The 22,368-nt window shown below is 37.8% G+C and overlaps 3 protein-coding genes across 4 annotated transcripts; all 3 read left to right on the forward strand.

Annotated features, from left to right (window-relative positions):
- Window positions 1-892: 892 nt before the first annotated feature.
- Window positions 893-4,526, forward strand: ypel3 (yippee-like 3). Of its 2 annotated transcripts, none has more exons than XM_060892674.1 (5): window positions 893-1,175; window positions 2,088-2,206; window positions 2,309-2,352; window positions 2,436-2,544; window positions 3,166-4,526. In XM_060892674.1, the coding sequence occupies exons 2-5, from the start codon at window positions 2,090-2,092 to the stop codon at window positions 3,253-3,255; spliced, it is 360 nt and encodes a 119-aa protein (XP_060748657.1). In that variant the 5' UTR covers window positions 893-1,175; window positions 2,088-2,089; the 3' UTR covers window positions 3,256-4,526. The 2 variants fall into 2 exon arrangements, with proteins under 2 accessions (XP_060748657.1, XP_060748656.1); XM_060892673.1 differs by having other exon boundaries at window positions 894-1,241.
- Window positions 4,527-5,562: 1,036 nt separating this feature from the next.
- On the forward strand, window positions 5,563-12,455 carry LOC132861483 (uncharacterized). The gene is made up of 12 exons (XM_060893032.1): window positions 5,563-5,842; window positions 7,364-7,475; window positions 7,568-7,661; window positions 7,776-7,830; window positions 7,914-8,054; window positions 8,531-8,691; window positions 8,787-8,885; window positions 10,378-10,523; window positions 10,641-10,812; window positions 10,935-11,047; window positions 11,441-11,525; window positions 11,659-12,455. Exons 1-12 carry the CDS (start codon window positions 5,713-5,715, stop codon window positions 11,713-11,715), a joined length of 1,365 nt encoding a protein of 454 aa, XP_060749015.1. The 5' UTR covers window positions 5,563-5,712; the 3' UTR covers window positions 11,716-12,455.
- Window positions 12,456-13,494: 1,039 nt separating this feature from the next.
- LOC132861515 (uncharacterized) lies at window positions 13,495-21,834 on the forward strand. The gene is made up of 14 exons (XM_060893074.1): window positions 13,495-13,588; window positions 16,174-16,285; window positions 16,369-16,447; window positions 16,534-16,588; window positions 16,804-16,944; window positions 17,057-17,217; window positions 17,316-17,414; window positions 17,610-17,755; window positions 18,129-18,294; window positions 18,916-19,028; window positions 19,128-19,212; window positions 19,795-19,906; window positions 20,007-20,103; window positions 21,828-21,834. The coding sequence occupies exons 1-14, from the start codon at window positions 13,495-13,497 to the stop codon at window positions 21,832-21,834; spliced, it is 1,467 nt and encodes a 488-aa protein (XP_060749057.1).
- The last annotated feature ends 534 nt before the right edge of the window (window positions 21,835-22,368 follow it).

Below are 22,368 nucleotides of genomic sequence, written 5' to 3' on the forward strand. Positions count from 1 at the left end.
CCCTGCTTTTATTTTTTTTATTTATTTCAAACCCACAATGGAGAATACAGCTTCTCTTGTGAAAGGAATTTGTCATTTAAAAAAGTTTAGAAGCCCAATAATAATAATAATAATAATAATAATAATAATAATAATAATAATAATAATAATAATAACAATAATAATATTGTTATTATTATTATTATTATTATTATTATTAAGACATTTAAAATGACACGCCTCTGTGTGTCTTTTGATCATATCCTTAGAATCTGTAAATGGTCTTCATAACATTTTTGTGACATGATAAACTGACCTCAACTCTCCTGCCTACAATATATTTGTGTATGATTGTCAGTGCCAAGGGAAAGAGAGGGAGATGGAGAAGAAGAAAAGGAAAGGGAGAGCATGCCGGAAGAACAAGGTGAGGAAACAACAACAATAAATTGACATATAATGAATAGTGGCAAGTAAAACAGTAACTACTCATTCTCCTATAAGCTGGTGTTCTGAAAAGGTCTTAAAAAAAGCACCCCTAAAGCTCTGACCCTAGAATCGCCTCTGGATATGTTGTTGAAACACTATTTATTTATTTATTTATTTATTTATTTATTTATTTATTTATTTATTTATATTTTTAAATGTTTTATTCTAAGAAATGAATTTATATCGGTGTGATAGTTTGCTGTTTAATTTGCTTTAACATCGCACCCTTCAGGGTTTCTTTGCTTGGTTTAACGTGTTGATCGCAAACTTTGAAACCAGACCATGTTTTGACGTCTCGGAGGCGTGACATCACACGCAAGGCTGCAGTTCATTGGTTAACGCTGTTCACTGAATTCGCTCTATTAATTCTGATTGGTCAGAGGCGGCTCACTTTTACGCCACGTGACCTAGGTGAAATTATTTAAGGCGTCGCGGTAAACAAACAAAAAAACCCAAACAAACAAACAAACACAGGTCAAGAGCAAACGTTTTGTTTTGTCGCCGTTCGTGAGCTCGTGAACGTTTATCGTGTTGTTATTGTTGGGGCTCAGAGTCGGGGTTTTAAGGAGGTTTGAAGGCGGACAGTAAAGGAGGAAAGAGGAGGGACTCTGCAGTAACACGCTTGTCTGCTTGTTTAGGGAAAAAAAAAACACGAGTGACGTTAAGATTTTCATAACAACGTCGACTTCTGATGTCTTTGAGCTGACTGGGTGCGTTTTTATGTTGTTATTATTGTGGGATTTATACCTCAGCCATCGCAAGTTATTCATATTTAGGTGAGTCTGCTTTAATGTTTATGTAGCTGTTTGTTTATAGACCCTGACGGTCTCGTGCACGTTCTGTTTGTTTGTTTTTGTTTATTTCCGTTTATTTATCACTATCTTGCTTTTGCACCGCACGACTATTCATAGATATCCATGTTAAGGATCTGAAATGCAAGTGTAATGTGTTTTTATTGTAGCCTGTTTGCATTGCAGTCTGTCTGTTTATAGCTGCAATGTTGAGGCCTGTGACGTTTTACAGATTTTACTGCATGTTATATTTTATAACAATAATAATCTTACATGTGATATTAAAGCATGCTACAGATATTCTATAATGCTTAGCACAGCTACAGTGAAGGCTACCAGGCCAAGTAGGTCAGACTGTGTGTGTGTGTGTGTGTGTGTGTGTGTCCTGATGATCATTAAACCCGGAAGTGTAGCTCAAATTAGTTTCTCACCCTGCTGATAAATAAACAAACACACACCAGATTTTAAAGGTCACAAAATTAACGTCTCGTATCATTTCAAACAATTGAATTTTTGTAGATGTAGACAAAATTCTACACTGACAAATTCATATGTTTGTTTCCTCTTTGTTTAAATGTGTACAGTAAATTTCTGGTTGTTTGGTAAAGCTGTTAAGTTTTTTGGGTTGTGTCCAGGCAAGCAGGTGGATAGGTATAAGAATATAAATAAAATTATCATGATGATAATAGTAATAATAATAATAATAATAATCATAATAGTATGTCATGTCTTGCACTGTGACCAAACCACTGCACTGCATGTGAATGTTGTTCTGGTTGGTTATCTCATATTTCTGGAATTTGATCGCTTGACTATTCCTTTTTTTTGCAGCCATGGTGAAAGAGACTAAAGCCAAAACTTTTCAGGCGTACCTCGACTCCTGTCACCGCCGGTACAGCTGTGTTCACTGTCGTGCTCACCTAGCCAATCACGATGAGCTCATCTCCAAGGTGAGCTGATATAAAGTAAAATGAAAATGCGATTATTATAATATAGAAAAATAACCTTGTTTATCAAGCACAAGATTGAGAAGCTTTCTCGGGTTTTTTTAGTCTTTCCAAGGGAGCCAGGGCCGTGCCTACCTGTTCAACTCAGTGTGAGTATCTGACTGTATGTAAAGCAAATTTATTATGTTGTGTCCTCTTGGTTGGTGTCTTATTCAGTGCCGCTTGATTTCAGGGTGAACGTAGGCTGTGGTCCGGCTGAGGAGAGGGTGCTGCTGACTGGACTTCATGCTGTGGCTGATATTTACTGTGAGAACTGTCACACCACTTTGGGCTGGAAATATGTAAGCGCACCCTCCTGTCTTGCACCACAGTGCTGTCGATTCGTTGTTTCTGATTGTTCAGAAGGTGTTTAGTTTTCTAAAACATCAACAGTTTTCTTTGCCTCCAGTGTTTGAACAAGTCACTTTACACCGAAATTTACGATTCAGAAGTGCCCAACATGATAGATTTAGATGTGTATTGTTTGCATTGATGAAACCTGTTAGTTATGCATTTATCATGAGCGCAAAGACGTTACCTGATTATACCCGATAATGTCGTGTGATTCAAAAACTACAATTTTTAGTTATGTACATCATGTAAAATGCCCAATATCTTTTGAGTAAATTTAGGAAATTATTTGGTGTGTTTTGGCTGTCAGTGTTGCTCTCAAATTTTATTTCTCACATAGACATCCACAGTACAGGAACATGCATTAAAAAAATAAGTAAATTATACAGCATTTCTAAAATTATTCAGATGTTTGACTGACTCATGAAATTTTTTACCAGCAGTTACGTGCTTATTATCTAAATGTAAACATGCTAACATATTCTCTTGAACTCAGAGGCTGTGCGAGTTCTCTGAGCTTCAACCGTGTGTAAAGTGCTTTAACTCTGACGTGATTATTTGTGTCTCTACAGGAGCAGGCGTTCGAGTTGAGTCAGAAGTATAAGGAGGGAAAGTACATCATTGAACTTTCCCACATGATTAAGGACAATGGCTGGGACTAAAGCTCTTGCTGCCCACCGTCAGCATGATACACTTTTTTACTTTGACTTTGCATTACTATTGAGCACTTTTTTCCCCATTCTTGATAACTCGATTCATCAGTCTTGCATTAATATGTGAAAATCAATCAAATGAGTTTAGCTCCTAAGTAGTTGAAATGTACAAAAAAAGATCTTAAAAGGAGCTCAAAAAACTTTGCTGGAAATACAATATTAAAATTAAACAGCTTTTCATATCCAGTTTAAGTGTAATTCACAAGGCTGGGTAAAATATTGACCTTTAGTGAAAGGTCCAGTGACGTTATTTAGCATTATTAGGTTCAGAATTAAAAGCACGAGGTAGCAGATATGATTGTTTTGGATAAAAGATTTACTCTGCATTGTTTTGTGGTATTTACCACTCGAGGTATCATTTTTATTTCAGTGTGAACTGCATTGAGAGACTGAAGGCAATGTGCAATGTGTGTATGAGACTGTGATTGTGTGTGTGTGTGTGAGCTAGTGAGAGTGTTTCTCTTAATCTTTTGCTATTTTTCTTTTAAATGTTTCAAGGTATAAAAGGAATCATGTTCATGCTGGTTGTAGCATGTAGGCCATATGGTGTACATTGTCCATGAGACATCAGTTACAGCTTAATTTAGAATGTAATTGTGACTTTTTTGCTTGAGAAAATATAAAATAAGACAGTCATTTTGATCATGTTAGAATATGAGAGAATTTGTAGTAAATGTCTGTAAATGCTAAATAATTTAGGTTTATTTTATCATTTGATGTGATGTTACATTGTGATGAATGACTGTTGACTTTAGTTTATGTAAATACAGAATATAAAAATAAAGATGAGTTGTTATTCGGGTTGTGTTATGACTGTTTATGAATGTTTTTTAAATGCTGTGTGTATTCGTTGAGTTGCATTGGTGTAGCAGGATTCAGGGCTGAGCTTTGGTTACAGCGTGTGAGCTTTTTTGTGCATGTTGACCCGGTGCCCATGTGGGTTTCTCACGGGTTCTCCAGTTTCCTCTCACAAGAATGTGTGTTTGTGTGAGACAACAGAGAGTCACATCATGGATCATCTATAACCCTGACAAGGATAAAGTGTTTACTCAAACTTCATACAATTTGCCCATTGTTTTTCTTCAAAGTTTTACTTCAACTGTGTGACAAGCTGAAATATTTTTGTCAGTCTACCAAGACTATGTAAATACGTGGTTCAATATACAAATAAATTTGGGTCCTGCACATAACATGCAGTTTTTCTGACTCATTAAGCACTACTTGTTAAATGTTTCTTTTTGTCTGCTATGAATAAATTGCATTAGTAATTGGTTCAATTTACTGTAGCCTAAATTTCGATTATATCATCTGTTAATACTACTTCTACTACTAATAATAATAATAATGGAAAATGGTAAATATATGGCTAGATCTTTAGAAGCTAGGAACTATTGCTGATACAGAAGTTCCATAGTCTTTTTTTCTACTGATAAACAAGGTTAATGGGCCACATTACACTAGTCCAATATCAATAAATAGCCTATGTGGCACCTAACTGTAACACCAATATTTGTTGAGCATGTTATTCCAAAGACATGGCATTAATTTTAATACTGATATTGTACAGAGTTGTTCTTTTGCTGTTATACTAAGCTCCACTCTTCTCTTCTGAGAAGGCTTTCCACTAGATGTTGGAGCATGGCTGTGGGGATTTGTGTTAATTCAGGTACAAGAGCATCAGTGAGCTCAAACACTGATGTTGGATGAGGAGTTCTGGGCTGTAGTCATTGTTCCAGTTCATCATCATGGATGATTTAGAGACAGTGTGGGACATTTGAGATCTTCCACTCCAACTTTAACACACCATGTCTTCATGGAGGACACCCGGAGACAGTCACCTCATTACATGGCACAATTACATGGTACATATACACACACACACATCCATCCATTCACACACTTTTCTACACAAAATAAACAATGATATTACAGTCACAAATAAAACTGTACACCTTGTGTTTGCAATAAATATTTCTGTGAAACACCTAAAATTAGATATTTTAAATCACCTTTAGATTTGATCTTAATGATCTTAATGAACTAATGCTCTGCACGTCTGCAGCACATTTTGTCAGCAGACGTGTTCATGGTGCTGAGATTATTCACTATATGGCCCCCTAGTGGACAAATTGAGACTAGCTATGCGGTTTACCGTACAACCCTGTATATACGCGCATACCAATGTCGATCATATTTAGATTACGGGATCTGCCGTGAACCAATCAGAAGATAACTACAAATCCCAGACGACTTTGCGAGCGTCGGTTGACGTGGCCGGCGTTGTTAAGCATACCGGGCCGATTTAAATTCAGTTCAGCCGTTAAGTTCTCCGGTTCGTTTTTAACGGCTTTTGTAGTATTTTTCCCTTTAGTTTTACAGTCTAACTCTTTGTAGCTACGTCAGAAAATGTCGGGGAAAACGTCAGGGAAAATGAAGAGCAGAAACGCAGCAAACGCGGACTCGGTGTCGGGCAGCGTGTCCTGCGATGAGCGGATCCTCAAAGACTGCCATCAGATGTACACCGATACAGCCAGCGGTAATATATTTCCTCTAGTGAAGATGTTCTATTAGTTTTTTACACGTTATCTTCAGCGCTAATCACGGTTGGTTTTAAGCTAACACTAGTTAGCTGGCTCGAGCTCCGGCTAGTTAGTTCTTTGCTAACTTGAGTTCGAAATAAACTTCATCGATTCTGAAAATAAAGTTACTTTGAATTGAACCGTGAATTTTGTCCCAGAAAGGACAAAGGTCTGTGTCTCTGATTGGACAGAACTGATGATGTTACTCTACTTTACAATCTGAAGTGAAATGAATCAAGTTTAAGTTGAATGAAGGCTGTGATGATGACAATGAAACTAATCACCCAAAATGTCTTTGTTTATTAATGTCCTCTGTTTATCCTTTTATCTTTACAACATTCTGTCTAAACGTCTGTCTGTTTACGTGACTGATCTTCTGTCTCTATGTCGTCTTAACTGTTTTATCTTGACCAGGTTCGGTCTCTCTCTCTCTCTCTCTCTCTCTCTGTGTCTCTCTCTCTCTCATATTCTCACGCACTCTCTCCCATTCTCTCTCTCTCTCTCTCTCTCTCTCTCTCTCTCTCTCTCTCTCTCTCTCTCTCTCCCTCTCCCATATTCTCTCTCTGTCTCTCTCTCTCTCTGTCTGTCTCTCTCTCTCTCTGTCTCTCTCTCTCTCTCTCTCTCTCTCTCTCTCTCTCTCTCTCTCTCTCCCACATTCTCACGCACTCTCTCCCATATTCTCTCTCTGTCTCTCTCTCTGTCTCTCTCTCTCTCTCTCTCTCTGTCTCTCTCTCTCTCTCTGTCTCTCTCTCTTTCTCTGTCTCTCTCTCTCTGTGTCTCTCTCTCTCTCTCTCTCTCTCTCTCTCCCATATTCTCTCTCTCTCTCTCTCTCTCTCTCTGTGTCTCTCTCTCTCTCTCTCTCTGTGTCTCTCTCTCTCTCTCTCTCTCTCTCTGTGTCTCTCTCTCTCTCTCTCTCTCTCTCTCTCTCTCTGTGTCCCTCTCTCTCTCTGTGTCCCTCTCTCTCTCTCTCTCTCTCTCTCTCTCTCTCTCTCTCTCTCTCTCTCTCTCTCTCCCATATTCTCTCTTTTCCTCTCTCTCTCTCTCTCTCTCTCTCTCTCTCTCTCTCTCTCTCTCTCTCTCTCTCTCCCATATTCTCTTTCTCTCTCTCTCCCATATTCTCTCTTTTCCTCTCTCTCTCTCTCTTTTCCCTTTTCCTCTCTCTCTCTCTTTTCCTCTCTCTCTCTCTCTCTCTCTCTTTTCCTCTCTCTCTCTCTCTCTCACTCACACTCACACACACACATACACACACCGGCATGTTTGTCAGAAGGTGAGAGGAAACCAGACAAAAGGACCCCACTCGGACCCCAAAATTTTTGTCTTAATCTTAAACTGATTGCGTGCAAACTTTTGCTTGTGACTTGACAGTGTTTATAAGCACTAAACCCTTCAGTCTGCCAATCTTTTCCCACCGAATCTGAGGTTTGATGACTTGGGTGAAATAATCTAATCTGTATTTTGTTCGTTTCCTGTATTTGTAGGATTAATAGCGATCGCTGAGTCTGTTGGTGTGACTCTGCTGCCTCCCAGGAAGAAGATTACTGTGATGCTGATGGGAAACCACTCAGCTGGAAAAAGCTCCTTTATCAACTGGTATATATGTGCATGTGTTTAGCTATAAAAACTTTAGAGGGTGAGGAGTTTTTGTGAAAGCTACGGATTTCTTATCAGACGTTTTGTTTCAGGTATATTGAGGAGCATATCCAAAGGACGGGAGTCGCGATTGAGACACAGGGCTTCACTTTTGTTACTAGTGGGCGTAAGAGGGAGTCGCTGACGGTAAATAAAGACAATTTTATGTCGTGTGAAATTGGGACGTTTATGTGCAGAGCTTGTGGTGGAAATTATCACCGTGTTTGTTTCTGGTTTGACATTTTACCTCTGCTTCTTTAGGGAAATGCAACTCTCCACCTGTATCCTCACTTCAAACCCCTTCAAGAGTTTAAAGGTAAGTAACCTAAATTTATCGTTTAATAATATCTTGCACTTAACATTAATGTGAACTGACTCTCTTTGCTCTGTGTGTCTCAGGCGTGTCTGAATACGTTGGCACTGAGATCTGCACTTCTCGGCAGAAGCGTTTCAGTTTGGTGACTTTTGTGGACACTCCTGGACTGGTGGATGGAGATATGAAGTATCCCTTTGATGTGGACCAGGCCGTCCTTTGGCTAGGTGGGATTTGCGCTGTTATTGGTGTCGGGATACTAGACTGATGTTTCGTAGCGTCAGCTTTGTTCGTTTAGCTGCATCACGTTCACACATCTGTAAAGCGATAATGCAGGAGGAAAACAGGATGTAAGAAATTACAAGAAATTTATTTTGACACTTTCTGAAATTCACAAGGCGTTAGAAGTCGTTCACCGAACGGATGTTAAAGTTGTACACTTCCTGGACACCGTTAATTCCACTTTGCCTCTGGCTTTGAAAATTAAACTTTTAAATTATGGACCGTGGTATTGTGAACCAAAATAAAACGAGAGCGCCGCGATACCGAGGAGTTTTTGTAGCAAAATGATCTTCTGAATATTGTGGTTTAATTCTTAACAGTATTTGGACTGTAACAGTGTGTGTTAACAGCGATGACTTCTTGGACATTTTATCCATATGATGTTAGCTGCATGTGTTACAGTTATGTTTCTCTTCTTCAGGTGATGTGTGCGATTTGATCCTGGTCTTCTTCGACCCCATGGGACAGGCCCTGTGCAAACGCACACTTAACATCGTGGAGCAACTCAACGAAAAGCAGGGAGATCGACTCCGTTTTTTCCTCAGCAAAGCTGACGAAGCTGGAGGAGAGTCAGACAGACAGGTGTGTGGTGGTAGTGTTAGTGTTGCTCTTTGGGTCTCTTTATTACTTGTCACACTTTGTCAGAACTAAGTGCAGGTTGTGATTGCTCCTTACAGAGAGTGATGATGCAGATTGTGCAGGAGTTGTGTAAACGTCCAGGACTTAACAAGTGTGGCTTTGACATGCCTACAATCTACATCCCCAATCCCAACAAGGTAACATCAAAAACAGACCTTGATTGCACATTAAGTATGTTGTTAATAAACAATCCGATTGTGAATAATCATCTGTATTTTATTATTCTTAATGTAGCTAATAATTAGTCCTATTGTGTTTGGGACATAAAGAGACCAATGATTATGTGGGTGGACGTGGCAACAGGGCTTTAAAGGTGAAATGTGTCTGAAGCCTCTAGAGGGCGTATTTAAAGTAAAATGTATCCCCACCCATTCCCATGTTGGAGAATGGGACATTAAGTTAATTCTTCACAAAGCTTTTTTTCACCAACGATGTTTCGGTTGTGCAGTTCACTTGACCTTGATATTTCCAGCATTGTTTTTATATATAAAATATATTTTATGAAAGTCAATCCTTATAAATGCATATGTGTGCACACACACACTTCTGTAGGATTTGTGCATTTTTCATAAGAAAAATATTGGTTTTGTTCTACTGAGTTTTTGCCGTTTTTGGTATGTTGCTCATTTTGAGCTTGTTGTACTGATTATTATTAATGGTGCTTGCAAAGCAACATTATTACTATTGTGCCGGACAAAACTTCGGCGCGTAACTTGTCCTGCAGCTTTTGTCCTAGACCCATGAATGACGTGTCAAATCGACCGTTCATTGAGGAGAGGTGTGCTATGACTTTTATAAGCGATCTGAGTACCAGTACTTCCGGTACCGGGTCTCAAAGTGGCCTTTTTCCCCATAGACTCCCATTATAAACTTTGGAGGTTTATAACACGGCAAGCTTTCGAACTATCTACACCAAACTCAGCCAGCTCCTAAAGGATACTCTGAACAAACTTTTAAATTGGTGTACTGACTGGCCTTCCGGTTGTGCCGCAACCCCGCCCCCAAAATATGCAAAATCAAAAAACTTTTTACAACATGGACATGTGACATCAAAACACTTACAAGAATGACGGGAACTTCCTCATGTGTATTTTGATGACGTCACATGCTCGTCTCGACTAGCCGCCGGGATTTGCCACGTGCAAGCACCATTCACATTTTCTTCAGGAAATGTACGTTCTAGTTATTATTATTATTATTATTATTATTATTATTATTATTATTATTATTATTATTATATATTTACTCACAAACTGGAAGGTCAGGGGTGTGCTCACTGTATGATCAATGACTACCTTCAATTCAACCAAAAAAAAAAAAAAATCCGACCCATACACGCTTAACTCCTCCTGAGAGCTGCGCTGTCTTAAGCTTTTGTCGTAATCAGGACTGAGAGTTTGAACAAGGGGATGGAAAGCTTGCCTTTTTCTTTTGTCACTCACAATACATCAGAACAATACATCATCTGAGCTCATACAGATTGGTATACAGATTGGGAAATTTAGTGCTGTTGTACAAGCAGCAGGTTTTTTCCCCCCAAAGTGTTATTACATGTGATTTTAGTGTTCAGAGATACTTGTCTGCTACGTCACTGCAGCATCTCATCCTTTTTATCTATTTTGTCTACAGCCTAGTCGATGTGTCAATCAGATTGAGGAAGTGTGTCGTACCATAGAGAAGACCATAAACCAAACTGTGCAGAATACTCTGAACACACTGGAGAAGGACTGTGAGCTGATCTGCGAGGCTGTTACTGATACGCTCGACAATGACCGGTAAAAAATAACTGAACATTTGGATGTTTAGTGGATGTGACGTGAACTATAGAGATGTTACACAATGGTCTATTTTTATTTTTATATATTTAATTTATTGTGCACTAAACCCCACAGGCAGTGCAGTATTCAGAACAGGCGTGCTCGCTGTAAGAGCTGTCTTTTGAGCCTTCTGGGCTTCAGCGTGCCGTTACTACTGCTCTTTGTTCTGGTACTCGGAAGTCTGTCAAGGGAAATGCTGGAGCTAGCACTGGGTGCTCAGGGCACTGAGACACTCTCACTCTATCTGGTGAGTGCATGCATAAGCATGTGTTTTTCATTTGAAGAGAACCAGTGAAGTGATCATGTTGCAATATTTGTGTGTGTATGTAGTTCTTTATTTGTTTGCTCTTGTTCTGTCACTCTCGGTAGGCTCCAGTAGTGAAGGTGTCTGAATCTCTGTCTGTGGAGACACAGCTGTATGTTTGTGGTGGCCTTGTCCTGCTCTCCTTCGTCCTTCTTATCCTCGCTCGCTTCTCTTCCCGGTTAGTAAATTTGTCTGCCTTAAGGCGTTATCAACAGATTTTACTCTTAGTCCTATTTATAGAGCACAAGCTATTTTTTTAGTATCTGACAAGATTGAAGTAAAAAAGGACCGATAAAGGGACATGAGGGGAAGAAACAGTAAAAACAGTCAATTTATATCTATACTTAATTTATTGAATTACTGTTTGCTGACTCTTCAACTTGTTTATTGTTTTGTTGTTTTTAGGCTAAGCTTAGATTGTTACTATAGTAACTAACATGTTCGAATAAGTGCAATCATTTAAATCTGTGATTGATCAATGATCTCAAGAAGCATTAAAATATATATGCTAATAAACTGTGTGTGTGTGTGTCTGACAATTTCTTACTTATCTGCTTCTGTGGGTCTGCAGCACAATGCCAACTCTGTCCGGAAAACAAAAAAGGCAGTTGCAGGAAAAACTGGAGTATGTTCAGGAAGTGGTGAAATCTAAAAAGGTAGCATGTTGTGTTTTTTTTTTTTATCTATCTATTTATTTATATTTTGGGAGTGTAAATAATGTTTTATTTTTTTATTGAGTGGAAAATGTACAGCGTCTTTAAACCTCTGTGCGTATGTGTGAATCCACAGAAGAAGCTGTATGAGGAGTACCTGCGGCAGAGTGTCGGTGATCAGGATATGGACTAAAGTTGTGTTTTTTTTTTTTTTTGTTTGTTTTTTTGGTTGAAGACCTACTGGAGTAATGAATGGAAAGAGCAATGAACAAATAGCAGGGAGTATCTGAATAACCACTAAACGTTCCTGCATTTTAGAACAACAATGATAATGTAGACTCAAGCTTTCTAGGATCACCTTCCAGAAGATACGCACCAGTATGTTTCAACGTTGATGGGTAAAAGTAAATTTATCTTTAACTATTTATGAGGAGAGGAAAACATTACTAATGTCAACACAATGTGTTGAAGGTTACTGTTCTGGCACGCACTTGGAACTTGTCCCAACCAAGGCACACACTGTTCAGTATTTTTAAAAATGTAGTCTTGTTAACGTTACCTGCCAAATTCACTCCACTACAACCATAGTGCTTTGCATCATGTGAGTTGAACTGAATGCCTTGCATCATGTTATGTATCAGGTGTTTGTTTTTTTTTTTTTTTTGTTTTTGTTTTTTTTTAAATATGACTATTTGATTCCAACATGAAGTTTATAAAACGCACACCTCACTTCATCACTGTACGATTTTAACACAATGAAATAAAGTGCTCATTTAATGTTTATAGGACCATTTACAAAATAAGCTTACACAAAAGCCATACAAGGACAGGAATTTCACTAAACAAGAAGGAACCATGTTTGTATGCCTTGTCATTTTTACTGTTTTCTTATTGTAGCTCTCATAATAAAGTAAAATATACAATCTGAGCAAGCATGTTGCCTTTTTGGTGAATTCTTTAAACTCGTCCCTGGCATTAGGTGAAATCTTTTGCTTCTTCACAATTTCCTCTTTTTTTTTTTTTTTTTTCATAATAAAAAAATTATGCTTAAATATTTACACTTCTGTAAATATGGATTTGCATTATGGATATGGATTTGCACTTCTGTCCTCCTGGATTTGCAGATGCATTTTCTAAATGTTTTTGATTCCGTTATTCTGTTAACTGAATGCCCCTTCAACAAGCAGACCATCCCACTCATCCCAGCTGCCTCTTTACATGCCTGAGAGTCAAACAACTCTCACCATTTATTCAGTAAACTCCTCCATCCATCCATCCACCCACAGAGGTGCAGGGAACCTGAAGCCATATTCCCAGAGACTCTCACACAAGGCAGGGGAAACACTTCTGTACATACACACTCTAGCCAATTTAGAGATGCCAGTCAGGGGAGCGTTATAGTGCAAATAAAGGGGAAAGAGAGTCAGGGCGAGAATCAGCCACGCTTTTAATGTTCACCTAGATAAGAGCCGAATCAAAGAATCGACTCATCGGTGAATGACACTCAGCTTTTTTTTTCTTTTCTGAAAATCATTGTGATTGTAAAATCAGTGATAATTCATGCTTTCTATCTAAACTATTCAGGTAAAAGGGGGAAAAATAGCCAAACTAGCTTGTGTAATGTTTGAGTGTTTAGAAATTGTGTGATCTAAACCATTTATTTTTTAGACATGCATTAAGAAAGATCAGACAAACAATTTGATCAGTTTTCTCAACTAGTTGCGGTGTAATATACAGTGCAATATACAGTGCAAACTTTGTTAAACTTTGCTGCTGAAAAAAAAACAAATTTGTGTTTGCCAGAAGTGCAAAGCATCCTGAGATCTGGGGATTGGTGTAGTTTTGGTTTGCAAACCAGTCGTTAATCACATGACTTTAAGAAGACGACTCTTTGGGAACATTTCACACACTCCAAAGCTTTAGTGTTTTTACTCTGCATCACTGTGTGGACACGGAGGTTTGAAAGTGAAAAATGAAAGGTAGGAACGCAGCAAAAGTGGAGCCGGTGTCCTGGGAAGAGCGCATCATGAAGAACTGCCAACAGATATACATGGATACAGACAACGGTAATGAATCATCAGCTCATATTACTTTATCAGCCTTAAAAACTTCGCCTTGTGCTTTTTATTTAATATCTTACATTGACCAAGTTTGATAAAGGAAGTAAGTTTATTCAGGACCTCACTGTGGGAAAGTATTTTTAGTTAGTAATCAGGAATCACACACACACACACACTCATGAACCCCTTCAGTATAGATTTTTATAATGAAATAGCACCTAACACCTACTATGTTAAACCATTATATTACTATTGTTTTAGAGTCATTAATTAAAAAAAGTACAAAATGTATTTGGGTTATCTATTAAGCCAATGAGCTTTTTTTTTTTTTAAATTCATATTAGATGTAACTTTCATTTATTTGGTTTTGGATTTATTTGGTTCTGCACTCTCGGTACAGGTTTTCACGTTCTTTCCTTTGTCCCAGTGGGTTTCCGATCCAGGGTGAATTCTCATGTGTCAGACCTGGTGTTTGCTGCAACCCTGACCAGTATAAAGAGGTTACTGCGGACAAATGAACGGATGAGGGTTTAGATTAAACTGCACAATAAATGAATGTTGGTTTGAATTAAAGTTGTTCAATTTAAGGATCTGGTGTCAGTGAATAAGTCTGAAAATTCAGTTACGGGTGTAATTTTATGGTGGGTTGTGATTTCCTTCACTGTCAAAAAACCCTTAGGGTTAGTATTTCAGGATTGAGACAAATACAAATCAATGACACAATATCATGTGATATAATAAACTGCATCAGGCTAGTTTCTGGTTTTTAAAATTGAAACATTCCTTGTATTTTCTAATGTGTATCGGATATAACATTAAACATTTACCACACAGAGGGATGAAATCTGCTTCAGATTGACCAGGCTGATCTGTAAGGCCTTCTGTCGTGTCTGGCACATTTGACTTTGAAAGTCTATTTCCAATGCAAATTTCAATAGACTAAAAATTCAAATCTGCTCGACTTAGGCAGGGCTTGATTTGTATTTTTTTTTAAGAAATAAGGATGAGGATGAAAAAGAATTCCATTCACAAATCCCAAATCAACCCAAGGGCAAAGGAGTGCAGTTATATGGCTTCACAACACCTATATAAGATTAAACCTTTTGTTTTATGGAGCCATTGATCTCTATTTCCCCTGATTCTTCTTTTCCCTGTATCTTCTCTGTGACTACAAGTCAGGTTTGTTGTTTTTGAAAATCTTATATAATAACCTTCCATCTGTATATTTGAAATTTTGCATATTATTGCCACTAATTATTCCAAATATATATAGATTTACCTTTAAGTTTGCCCAGGTTATATTTTCCAGCTAAGTGTCAAGTCAAGTCAGTCAAGTTCTGTTTTTTTCCACACAGACCAAATACAGAGACTAAGAAAATATTTTAAATCCAAAATATATTTAGAACAGGTTGGAATCTGATCAATCAAATCAATTCAAGAGACAATTCCACCATGATGTTTGTCTCAGCCTCAGACACTGAGATATATACATAAATATCACAAATATTAAAAAATGTTTTATATATATATATATATATATATATATATATAGATATATAGATATATAGATATAGATATGTTTTATAGTGGTTAGTACGTTCGCCTCACACCTCCAGGGTTGGGGGTTCGATTCCCGCCTCCGCCTTGTGTGTGTGGAGTTTGCATGTTCTCCCCGTGCCTTGGGGGTTTCCTCCGGGTACTCCGGTTTCCTCCCCCGGTCCAAAGACATGCATGGTAGGTTGATTGGCATCTCTGGAAAATTGTCCTTAGTATGTGAGTGCGTGAGTGAATGAGAGTGTGTGTGTGCCCTGCAATGGGTTGGCACTCCATCCAGGGTGTATCCTGCCTTGATGCCCAATGACGCCTGAGATAGGCACAGGCTCCCCGTGACCTGAGAATAGGTCGGATAAGCGGTAGAAAATGAATGAATGAATATATATGTATATATATATATATATATATATATATTCATATATATATATATCTTTTTTTTTTTTTTTTTTTTTACAAGTTTGTTAACAACAAAATCTATTCGTCTCTCAAATGAAAGCTACGTCTGAGTTCCAACACTACAAGTCTAAATATCTCTAAGGCGTATTTGACAACCAAAACAACTCTAAAAGCACATTGTCAAACACATGAAGCTCAACTCACTGAAAGTGCTCAACAGGTGAATGTTGTTTTGGGCCTCAGACATTAATAATTTTCTATTCACACTCTATACCCTCTATACACAGTTATCATCACACACACCACTTTCTACAGCCCTGGTGTTTAGTCTTTCTTTCTTTTTTCTTTTTTATGTGGCAGTCATTAAATTGTACTGAAATGTTCAATCATATCAGAATTAAGAATTAGACATAAACAGAATTTCAAATAACAATAGCAAGTGCTATGGCAATTTATTTTTTCAGCAATAATAAGAAAATATTTTTTTAAAACAAATTTGTAATATTTTATAATATTTGTAAAAATATCAGTAATCATTTAGGCACAAAGAAATCATCTATTGATATTTTATTTATTTATTTATTTATTTATTTTAAAGTCTATTCATTGTCTTATAGCTAACACCTGAATTATTTTTTTAGGATTAATAGCAATAGCTCAGTCTGTTGGCATGACTCTGGTGCCTCCCAGGAAGAAGATCACCGTGATGTTGATTGGGAACCACTCAGCTGGAAAACGATCCTTCGTCAACTGGTATATATGTGCAATTTTACAAATGTTTAGAAGCGGATTATGTTGTAAGCGAATGTGCTTCTCATTGAGACATTTTGTTGTAGGTATATAGAGGACCAAATCCTCTTCAAGGCGCAGGCCTTCACTTTTGTGACTAGTGGGTGTGAGAGAAAGTCTCTTACGGTAACTTTGTTCATTTTGTTCATTCAGAGATTCACTTTGTGTGAAATTTGGCGTTGTGCATTACAGAATTGTCTCCACTCTTTTAGAGCAATGAAACCTTCCAGATGTATCCACACTTTAAGCCACTTCAGGAGGTTAAAGGTTCGTTACCGTGTTTACTATAATTATATTTCTCTGTATATACAGTACATATTTATAGGCATAATTAAAGTGATTATAAACATTATCTGGGATTCATTTACACTAAAGTTTTGCACACACTTTGCTTTAAGCGGCTAAACCTATCTGTGTACTTGGACTATTTAAGGGAAATGCTGCAAATCATCAAAATGTGTGTGTGTGTGTCTTGGTTTAAGGTGTGTCTGAATACGTTGGCACTGAGATCTGCACTTCTCAGCAGAAGCATTTCAGTTTGGTGACTTTTGTGAACACTCCAGGACTGGTGGATGGAGATACGAAGTATCCCTTTGATGTGGACCAGGCCATCCTTCAGCTAGGTGTGTGTGTGTGTGTTTTGCGTAATTGTTTTATGTGTCATGTCCAACTTCTTGGACATTTTATCCATATAATGTTAGCTGCATGTGTTACAGTTATGTTTCTCTTCTTCAGGTGATGTGTGCGATTTGATCCTGGTCTTCTTCGACCCCATGGGACAGGCTCTGTGCAAACGCACACTTAACATCGTGGAGCAACTCAACGAAAAGCAGGGAGATCGACTCCGCTTTTACCTCAGCAAAGCTGACGAAGCTGGAGGAGAGTCAGACAGACAGGTGTGCGGTGGTAGTGTTAGTGTTGCTCTTTGGGTCTCTTTATTACTTGTAGTCACACTTTGTCAGAACTAAGTGCAGGTTGTGATTGCTCCTTACAGAGAGTGATGATGCAGATTGTGCAGGAGTTGTGTAAACATCCAGGACTTAACAAGTGTGGCTTTGACATGCCTACAATCTACATCCCCAATCCCAACAAGGTACTACCAAGGATCTAAAATCACCTCTGTTTGGACTAATAAATTATAAGTATCAAATATCTTTGTCAATAAAATAATCCATTTGTTTATACTGATTGAAAATGACAACAAGTGTAAAATGGTGGAAAATGAAGACTTATTATATTCATATTTATTTTTTATAGCTGGTTGATATTTTTGTGTTTGTTTCAACAGCCTAGTCTATGTGTCAATCAGATTGAGGAGGTGTGTCACACCATACAGGAGACCATCAAACAGACTGTACAGAACACACAGAACACGCTGATGAAGGACTGTGATCTCGTCTGTGAGGCTGTTACTGACACGCTCAGCAATGACCAGTAATACAGCTTTACACATTGACAAATTCTGTGCTCACGTTATGTTTTCACTGCTTTTTCAATGGGGGCCTCAGGTATCTAGTTTGATAGCAATTTAATCAGAATTGATTTAAATAGAATAATAGAAACCTGTGGGCACTCCTGGTGGTACAGATGCACAGTTCTTTACTTTACTCTTTTCTTGTGCTTCTGAGGTAGAAATTAACTAAATATAAAACTAAGCTGATTCTAGGGAACACTGTTAAAGATGTAAATGCTAGTGTGCGGTTTAATTCTAACCCAAAAGTAGCATTAGTGGTAACTACTAGAGCAAAACAGGGAGTAATAATGGCATGTAAACCTGATTAAATTAACTCTTGTATCACTGATGTAGGCAGTATTTTCAGGAGAAAAGGAAAGCCTGGCGTTTGAGCTGCTCCCTGGGCCTGCTGGGCTTCAGCATACAGATGCTCTTTATTTTGATGCTGGGAATCCTTTACAGGGACCTGCTGGAACAGGCACTGGGTATTTATGGTGTAGAGACACTGTTGATCTATCTGGTGAGTGGCATTAGCATCAAGCATTTAACAGAACACGAATACATGTTTGGGATAAACAAATACTCTGCTCTAAAGGGATACAAATTCAGATATATAAATAGGAGGTTCTGTTAGCTTGAGACTAGAGGTTAGGGCTGGAGGTGTAAACATGCAATTTGGGATTAATCAGTTCAACAGACTTTGATAGACTTCATGTCATAACTAAGAAACTTCCTGGTTACATGATTGCACGTTTTGACTATTTAGTACACAGTTATAGAAGGAAAATGATTTATAACCGTGCACTCCGGTGTCACCTAGATGTGGTTGTGTTCGCTTTTGAGTTTGGTTACTGATATTGGGTGTTTTTCCTTATGACCGTCACCTCTGGCTTGCTCATTAGGGAAAATTTTAATTTAAAATGTGGATATTTGAAGCACTAAACAGATACAAATAGTGTCATTGCAATACACGCCTCGTACACATACATACTGTATGTCTGTTTTATTTTATGATGAAAAACATAAAGACATTATCCATATTTCTGGTAACTGTATGAATTTGAATGGTGAGTATGCATTGTGTACACACTGTGCTGATTTATACTAATATAAATTTTGTGTGTTTGCTCTCTTTTTGTAGGCTCCAGTGATGATGGTGCTTGATTTGATGCCAGTGCAATTTCAGCTCATTACTTGTGGTTTTTTGATGGAACTCTCTGTAATTCTCAACATCCTTGCTTTCCTCCTTTTTCAGTAAGTAAACCTGTGTGTGTGTGTGTTGGGTGTATGTTTGCTCGGTCTATGTACACATCTTTGACATTTTCATGCCTATCTGTGTCTCTGTTTCTGTAGAACTAAGCCGACTCTCTCCAGAAAACAAAAGAGAGAGTTGCAGGAAAAACTGGAATATGTGCAGCAGGTCGTGAAAACTAAAAAGGTAGTATGTGTGTTTAAGTAGGGTAATATATAAGGGGTGCTTAAGGAAATAAATACATCATGGCTGTGTGCATTTGTTTTTACTTTAATCAGGGACTGCCTTGACAATAATTAGCTGGTGTGTTGGTAGAGTTGCCATTTTACAGCACCAAGCTCCAGGATTTAATCCTGAGTTTGGGCAAAAACCTGGAGTTTGACAATATTTTTACCATAATCACTGTGACCCTGATCAGGATAAAGCAGTTGCTGATAAATGAATGAATGAATGACATTTACATTTCCAGCATTTTGCAGACGCCCTTATCCAGAGCGACTTACATTATCTCCTTTTTTTATACAACTGAGCAATTGAGGGTTAAGGGCCTTGCTCAGGGGCCCAACAGTGGCAGCTTGAGCAACCATATCAAAAACATTGCTTGTGTTGAAATTCTAGATAGCATCTTGGTTGAAACAGTGTGTAGTCTTTTTTTGACATTGTTTTACATTTACATTTTTTATTGTATTAACTTGTTTTCACTCAGAGCTTAACATAGCCACATCTTCCTTTTCTCATCTTAACTTTCTGTGTCTTTGGTGTGAACAGGAACTAACTCCAGGGTTTGGAGTTCTACCTCCACCACCATCAACTCTTTCTCTGGCTCCTGGTGTAGGCCCACTAGTTTCCCCGCCCTCTCCTGCACCAAAGCCTGAAAAAGGTAAAGATGCTTTTGATCACCCTTTAGGATGATCTTACACAGAGATAGAGAGAGAAACAGACATGTGAATAATCCATGTTTTTGTGTTTTCCTGCAAAAGTTAAGAGAAGAAAGTTCCAGCCGCAGCCCAACTTGGATGATGAGCCTCAGTTAGAGGTGAGGCATGAGGCACAAACAGCCAGAGATGGGGGACTCGAGTCATATAACTTGACTCGAGTCGGACTTAAGTCGCAATTTTGAGACTTGAGACTTGCTTGACAAATATTAAAAAAAGACTCGACTTGACTTTGACTTGACATTCATGACTTGAGACTTGACTCGGACTTGAGTTAAATGACTCGAAATAACTTGTTTTTTGTTTTTGTTTTATCTTTTTTGTCTATTTTGTTTTTAAACGCACGCAAGAGCGTAATCTAACCACGTGACGCAGCAGGCAAGAAGAGGGATAAACTAATAAGCCTTAACAGACGTGACGAAACATGGAAGGCGCCACACCAAAAATACATAAATTCGGGTACCGGGATTTAAAATACAAAAGTTCGGGTACCGGTATTGCGAAGAGAAGAACACCAGTATGCGACCACATCGCTCACAATTGAATGACAAAGTTCTAACAAATTAAATTTTTTGCAAGCGCAATGTAGTGTAAATGGTTGGTCACTGTTTATGTGGAAATGTCAGCTTTTTTGCAATAGCACTTATAATTGGTCTTCAGTGTTAGACTTTGAGTGAAAAGCGTATGGATCGTTTATGGGGATGCACATATATATATATATATATATATATATATATATATATATATATATATATATATATATATATATATATATATAAAACATAAATATAAATATAAAAATAAAAAACTTCAGAGTTGCAAGCACAGCCATATTCTTGTCTCGCATGCACACGCACACACATTCAATTTAAAGGGATAGTTTAGATACCCAAAAATAAAAAAATTCTTTTATAATTTTCTCACCCTCATGATGTTACAAACCTATATAAATTTCTTTGTTTAGATGAACACGGAGGAAGATATTTTAAGGAATGTTTGTAACCAAACCATTCATGAGCCCCATTCACTTCCATAGTATTCTTTTTTCCCACTATGTAAGTGAATGGGGCTTATGAATGGTTTGGTTACAAACAGTCCTCAAAATATCTACGTGTGTTCATCAAAACAAAGAAATTTATACAGGTTTGTAACATCATGAGGGTGAGAAAAAGATGACAGAATTTTCATTTTTAGGTGAACTATCCCTTTAATTAATAAATTACACTCACTCCAATCATCTCTCTCTCTCTCCAATCTTTTTATTGAATCTTGTGGGATTCAATAATTTACGTTTTTTGGTTGACGTGATTGATTATTCTGTTGTTAAAAAGGAAGGATCTAATTTAAGGATGTGTTCGTGTCCCATTAAAAGGGAATGCCATTTCAAAAAATGACATTTGGTTGCAAAGTAACCATTATATATATACTTTTCCATGGTCTTCTGCCATGTTTGAGGCATATTGAAACTTTTCATGATTTTCTGTTGGCCTTATTTCAGTTACATTTACATCTTATTCTTTGTAGTTTTGTTGAATGAATTTTTATTCATCTTTAGATTTTTATTGTATTTACAACTCACCTGTATGTGGACACCTTTTTAAAAATAAATGCATATAATCATTTTTGTTGCAAATAAAACTCTCATAGTCCATAAATACTGTAGATTTAACTTTGTTTAATATATACAATTAGTTAAATTATCAAACATATGTATGACTTGCCAGTGACTTGCTTGACTCAAGCTACGACTTGACTTGACTTGACTCTCACAAAAAATGACTCGGACTTGCTAGAGACTTGAAGGTTAAGACTTGAGACTTACTTGTGACTTGCACATGTGTGACTTACTCCCACCTCTGCAAACAGCACATAGATCTTTTAATAAAAGTAATAAAATTATTGGTATAAAAATGATATGAACTCTTCCTATGTGTGTATGAGCAAAGATTGTTTGATTAGACCCTTGTGGTATGTGGACTTTTTGGACCATTTCGTACTGTTCTGGTCAAATTGTCTATTAGGCTTTTAAAATCACTAGAGGATGGTTAGCATGTTCGCCTCACACCTCCAGGGTCGGGGTTCGATTCCCGCCTCCACCTTGTGTGTGTGGAGTTTGCATGTTCTCCCCGTGCCTCGGTTGTTTCCTCCGGGTACTCCGGTTTCCTCCCCCGGTCCAAAGACATGCATGGTAGGTTGATTGGCATCTCTGGAAAATTGTCCGTAGTGTGTGATTGCGTGAGTGAATGAGAGTGTGTGTGCCCTGTGATGGGTTGGTACTCCGTCCAGGGTGAATCCTGCCTTGATGCCCGATGACGCCTGAGATAGGCACAGGCTCCCCGTGAAGCGGTAGAAAATGAATGAATAATATAATATAATAAATTCTATTTTGAGACAGCTTTCAAAAATG

This window comes from Tachysurus vachellii, chromosome 18 (genome assembly GCF_030014155.1).
Source record: "Tachysurus vachellii isolate PV-2020 chromosome 18, HZAU_Pvac_v1, whole genome shotgun sequence".
NCBI classification, from domain to species: Eukaryota; Metazoa; Chordata; class Actinopteri; order Siluriformes; family Bagridae; genus Tachysurus; species Tachysurus vachellii.

What these genes read in the sequence shown, in the direction of transcription:
- LOC132861515 (XM_060893074.1), top strand. Translation starts at nt 13,495, where the DNA reads ATGAAAGGTAGGAACGCAGCAAAAGTGGAGCCGGTGTCCTGGGAAGAG. An exon ending in AAACGATCCTTCGTCAACTG is followed by an intron (nt 16,286 to 16,368) that starts GTATATATGTGC and finishes ATTTTGTTGTAG; the next exon opens with GTATATAGAGGACCAAATCC. An exon ending in CCAGGCCATCCTTCAGCTAG is followed by an intron (nt 16,945 to 17,056) that starts GTGTGTGTGTGT and finishes TCTCTTCTTCAG; the next exon opens with GTGATGTGTGCGATTTGATC.
- LOC132861483 (XM_060893032.1), top strand. Translation starts at nt 5,713, where the DNA reads ATGTCGGGGAAAACGTCAGGGAAAATGAAGAGCAGAAACGCAGCAAAC. An exon ending in GTAAGAGGGAGTCGCTGACG is followed by an intron (nt 7,662 to 7,775) that starts GTAAATAAAGAC and finishes CTGCTTCTTTAG; the next exon opens with GGAAATGCAACTCTCCACCT. An exon ending in CCAGGCCGTCCTTTGGCTAG is followed by an intron (nt 8,055 to 8,530) that starts GTGGGATTTGCG and finishes TCTCTTCTTCAG; the next exon opens with GTGATGTGTGCGATTTGATC.
- ypel3 (XM_060892674.1), top strand. Translation starts at nt 2,090, where the DNA reads ATGGTGAAAGAGACTAAAGCCAAAACTTTTCAGGCGTACCTCGACTCC. An exon ending in GCCTACCTGTTCAACTCAGT is followed by an intron (nt 2,353 to 2,435) that starts GTGAGTATCTGA and finishes GCTTGATTTCAG; the next exon opens with GGTGAACGTAGGCTGTGGTC. An exon ending in CCACTTTGGGCTGGAAATAT is followed by an intron (nt 2,545 to 3,165) that starts GTAAGCGCACCC and finishes GTGTCTCTACAG; the next exon opens with GAGCAGGCGTTCGAGTTGAG.